Source organism: Papio anubis, chromosome 1 (assembly GCF_008728515.1).
Source record: "Papio anubis isolate 15944 chromosome 1, Panubis1.0, whole genome shotgun sequence".
NCBI classification, from domain to species: domain Eukaryota; kingdom Metazoa; phylum Chordata; class Mammalia; order Primates; family Cercopithecidae; genus Papio; species Papio anubis.
The window spans coordinates 6,804,887-6,809,886 of NC_044976.1; the positions used below are offsets into that span (position 1 = coordinate 6,804,887).

The 5,000-nt window shown below is 43.2% G+C and overlaps 1 protein-coding gene across 1 annotated transcript; it reads right to left on the reverse strand.

The window, feature by feature from the left end:
- Positions 1-220: 220 nt before the first annotated feature.
- Positions 221-1,475, reverse strand: LOC101020480 (cytochrome c-like). The gene has a single exon (XM_009185633.4). It carries the CDS (start codon positions 1,407-1,409, stop codon positions 1,092-1,094), a length of 318 nt encoding a protein of 105 aa, XP_009183897.1. The 5' UTR covers positions 1,410-1,475; the 3' UTR covers positions 221-1,091.
- Positions 1,476-5,000: the final 3,525 nt, after the last annotated feature.

The window sequence follows — 5,000 nt, forward strand, 5'->3', positions numbered from 1 at the left end:
AATACAAAAATTAGTTAGGCAGAAATGCAATTTTTTTTTCTTTTCTTTTTTTGAGACAGAGTCTCGCTCTGTCGCCCAGGCTGGAGTGTAGTGGTGCTATCTCAGTTCACTTCAACCTCTGCCTCCCAGGTTGAAGCAATTCCCCTGCTTCAGCCTCCCGAGTAGCTGCGACTACAGGCGTGCGCCACCATGCCCGGCTAATTTATATATATATATTTTTATGATCTGTGGTTTTCTTTTTAATTATCTTTAGTCTTGTGATCACACATAGTTTTAAAATTTGTGTATATCTCCGCTACTTTAATCCTTTTAAGTCGGCAAAAGCACCATTCCCAATCACAAATACACAGTTCTACAGTTTTATGTTTCTGAATGGCTGTTTAAAGACAATCCTAAATTATAACTTAGTTTGACTTAGATTGTAAAGAATTCAAGAGTGAAGTTTAACTTGCTACTATTTTAAAAGCATGTGACTTTATAGATTTATAAGATGTGAGAAGTGTTGAATAATCTTTAATATTACACATAAATCATACTAAAATGCCTTTCAGTAAGTAAAAGGAACCATTTTTAAATACAGGGAATTATAATTAGATTGGCATCGTTAAGGCCAAAACTCTAGACATTGCTACCTTATTTATCTTCAACCCTTGCCTTTAAGAGGCAAATGAACACAAAACACAGGTGAATCTTGCCGGGTTCTGAGACAGTGAAGGAATTTCCCCAGTATTTAAATATATTCACATAACCAGCTATATAAATCTAGATATAAAACCAATCTCCAGTTAAGTTTTGAGATGGCACTTACCATCTTTGTGAAAAGTTGAACATTACTAACAAAGTCTAATCATATCTTGAGAAGGGGTAAACAGCGATAGCATTTACTGAATTGGAATTACTATTAAAATTCAAAAACTGGACATATTCATTTAACCACAAGCCAGTCTTAGTTTTAAATCAGGACTGCCCAACAAAATATTCTGTCAGTCATTCATGATCTGAATTCTGGTCTATGAGATCTATTAAAGTATGGTACACATAAAAAAGTCATGAGACATCTGTTTTGTAATAAATAAGGCAGTGGCCAATTATTACTCATTAGTAGCTTTTTTGAGATAAGCTATCAAGTATGCCCTTTCTTCCTTCTTCTTAATGCCGACAAAGATCATTTTTGTTCCAGGGATGTACTTCTTGGGATTCTCCAAATACTCCATCAGTGTATCCTCTCCCCAGGTGATGCCTTTGTTCTTATTAGTGGCTGTGTAAGAGTATCCAGGGGCCTGACCTGTCTTCCACCTGAAGAGACCATGGAAATTTGGCCCAGTCTTGTACTTGCCTCCCTTTTCAACGGTGTGGCACTGGGAACACTTCATAATAAAAATCTTCTTGCCTTTCTCAACATCACCCATATTTAATTCTCTTTTTAGTCGCTGGCGCAACGAAGATACCCGCTCTGAAGCAGGACGTCCCCACTCTCTAATGTTTATATTTTTAGTAGAGACCAGGTTTCACCATGTTGGCCAGGATGGTCTCGATCTCTTGACCTCGTGATCTGCCCACCTCAGCCTCCCAAAGTGCTGGGATTACAGGCATGAGCCACTGCGCCTGGCCAGAAATGCGATTTTAATATCTAAATTGAAACCTTAAAAACACTGATGTATTTAGGCCAGGTGCTGTGGCTTATACCTGTAATCCCAGCACTGTGGGAGGCTGAGGTGGGCAGATCACTTGAGGTCAGGAGTTTGAGACTAGCCTGGCCAACATGGTGAAACCTCATCTCTACTAAAAATACAAAAATTAGCCAGGCATGATGGCGGGTGCCTGCAATCCCAGCTACTCCAGAGGCTGAGGTGGGAGAATTGCTTGAACCTGGGAGGTGGAGGGTGCAGTGAGCTGAGATTGCACCATTGCACTCCAGCCTGGGCGACAGAGCGAGACTCTGTCTCAGAAAAAAAGAAAAAAGAAAAGAAATTACTAGAAGAAAACACTAGGGGGCCAGGCGCCATGGCTCACGCCTATAATCCCAGCACTTTGGGAGGCTGAGGCAAGTGGATCACCTGAGGTCAGGAGTTTGAGACCAGCGTGGCCAACATGGTGAATCGCTGTCTCTACTAAAATACAAAAATTAGACAGGCATGATGGAGGGTGCCTGTAATCCCAGATACTCAGGAGTCTGAGACAGAGAATTGCTTGAACCCAGGAGACGGTGGTTGCAGTGAGCCAAGATTGCACCACTGCACTCAAGCCTAGGCAGCTGAGCGAGACTCCATCTCAGGAAAAAAAAAAAAAAAAAAAAAAAAAAGGAAAAGACAGAAAACACTGGAGAAACGTTCCAGGGTATTGATCTGGGCAAAGACCTCAAAGCACAGGCAACAAAAGCAAAAACAGACAAATGGGATTACATCAAATTAAAAAGCGTATGCACAGCAAAGGAAACAACAAAGCAAAGAGACAACATACAGAATGGGAGAAAATATTTGCAAACTATCCATTTGATGAGGGACTAATGACTAATATATTAGGAGCTCAATAGCAAGAAAACAATCCGATTTAAAAGTGGGCAAAAGATCTGAATAGACATTTCTGAAGAGATACAAATGGCAAGAGATGAAAAAGGGCTCAATATCACTAATCAGAGAAATGCAAAGAAAGACAGTAAGATATCATCTCATCCCAGTTAAAATGGATTTTATCAAAAAGGGAATAACATGCTGAGATGGATGTGAAGAAGGAACCTCATACACTGCTGGCAAGCATCTCAATTAGTGCAGCCACTATGGAAAACAGTATGGAATCCTCAAAAGATTAAAAACAGAACTACCATATGATCCAGCAATCCCAGTACTGGGTATATATCAAAAAGGAAGGGCCGGCCGGGCGCGGTGGCTCAAGCCTGTAATCCCAGCACTTTGGGAGGCCGAGGCGGGCGGATCACGAGGTCAGGAGATCGAGACCATCCTGGCTAACATGGTGAAACCCCGTCTCTACTAAAAATACAAAAAACTAGCCGGGCGTGGTGGCGGGCGCCTGTAGTCCCAGCTACTCGGAGGCTGAGGCAGGAGAATGGCCTGAACCTGGGAGGCGGAGCTTGCAGTGAGCCGAGATCGCGCCACTGCACTCCAGCCTGGGTGACACAGCACGAGACTCCGTCTCAAAAAAAAAAAAAAAAAAAAAGGAAGGGCCAGGTGCAGCAGCTCACGCCTATAATCCCAGCACTTTTGGAGGCTGAGGCAGGTGGATCACTTGAGGTCAGGAGTTCAAGATCAGCCTGGCCAACATGGTAAAACCCTGTCTCTGCTAAAAATACAAAAATTAGCCAGGCGTGATGGCACACACCTGTAGTCTCAGCTACTCGGGAGACTGAGGCACGAGAATTATTTCAACACAGAGGCGGAGGTTGCAATGAGCCAAGATGGTGCCACTGCACTTCAGGCTGGGTGACAGAGCAAGATGGAGTCTCAAAAAACAAAAAAAAAAAGAAAAGAAATCAATATATCAAAGAGATAGTTGCATTCCCATGCTTATTAGCACTGTTCACAATAGCGAAAATATGGAATCAACCGAAGTGTTCATCAATGGATGACTGGATAAAGAAAATGTGAATATACACAATGGAATACTATTCAGCCATAAACAATAATAAAATCCTATTTGCAACAACACTGATGGAACTGGAGGTCATTATGTTAAGTGAAACAAGTCAGGCAAAGAAAAGTATCACGGGAACTTGAAAAGTGGATCTCATGAAGATAGGTTGGTGGTTACCAGAGGCCAGGAAAGGTAGCCAGGAGAAGGGGATGAACAGGCTCATTAATAGGTACAAAAATAGGTAGAAGTGCTGGGCAAGGTGTCAAGAGCCCCAGCATCAGAAAGTGGTCGACTTGCTGGTTGGTAAGAAGAATTTATCGACAACAATATAGGTTTGAAAAAGGAAAGTTTTATTAGAAAGAACGCTGGAGAAGAGTGCAGCCTCAGCAAGACAGGACTGAGCATGCCATGGTGGATTTTTCATGTCCCTTTTCCAATGTCTCATCTTTTGCAAATTCAATCCAAGTTGGGTTCATTTAGCCAGGATCCTTCTAAGTTCATTTAAGAATTTTGGGCTCTATTTCCTTTGATTTAACCTGGTACCAGGTGCCAACTTTAGATAACAAGGATATCTAATTCTAAATTCCTCAGATAAGGGGCCTGCTTGATGGTCACCAGGTGATCTGTGGTCTCCTCAAGAGGGAATAAGACCTAGTGTTGGATAGTTCTGTAGGGTGACTATAGTTAACAGTAATCTGTTGTATATTTTAAAATGTTATTATAGAAGAGAGTAACTGGAATGTTCCCGGTATAAAGACAAATGTTTAAGGGGATAGCTCATTTACCCTGATTTAATCATTACACATTGTATTAAAGTATCAAAATAGCACATATACTTAGAAAACACATACGTCTCTTACATATCAATAAATACAACTTGAGATTATGATGTAAATACATCTGACCAACTTGGTACTTATTAGACTTATGTGCTCAGCAATGCTCTAATCCTGTGGATGCGGCAGCATCAGGATCGTTAAAAAAAAAAAAAATGCTGAGGAAAAAAAATTCACACCCCTGAGACATCCGGGTGTGAATAAATGCGCAAGAGTTGCCCGAGATCGGGAGACCAGGCGTGGGGGAGAGGCCCAGGGAGGCCTGGACCAGAGCCCTCACAGACCAGGGGCGAAACAGGAAGGCGCTCCAGAAAAGGAACAACGCAAAGGGAGCAGGCGTGCACGGAGCGCGAACTAAGGAACCCCTCTGATAGCAACGCCAGCCCTCGGCAGCTCCACGGACCGGGTCTTCACGGAGAGTGGCTGCCGAGACAGTTAAGCCCCGCGGGCGACGGGGCAGGCCGGACGGTGCCATTCGTGGGGGATTCCATGCGCCTCACCCAGGGCTGTCCAACTAGAAACGCCCTGGCGCCACCCCCGCCTCAGTCGGAGGTAGGCTCGGCCGGACGTGACGCA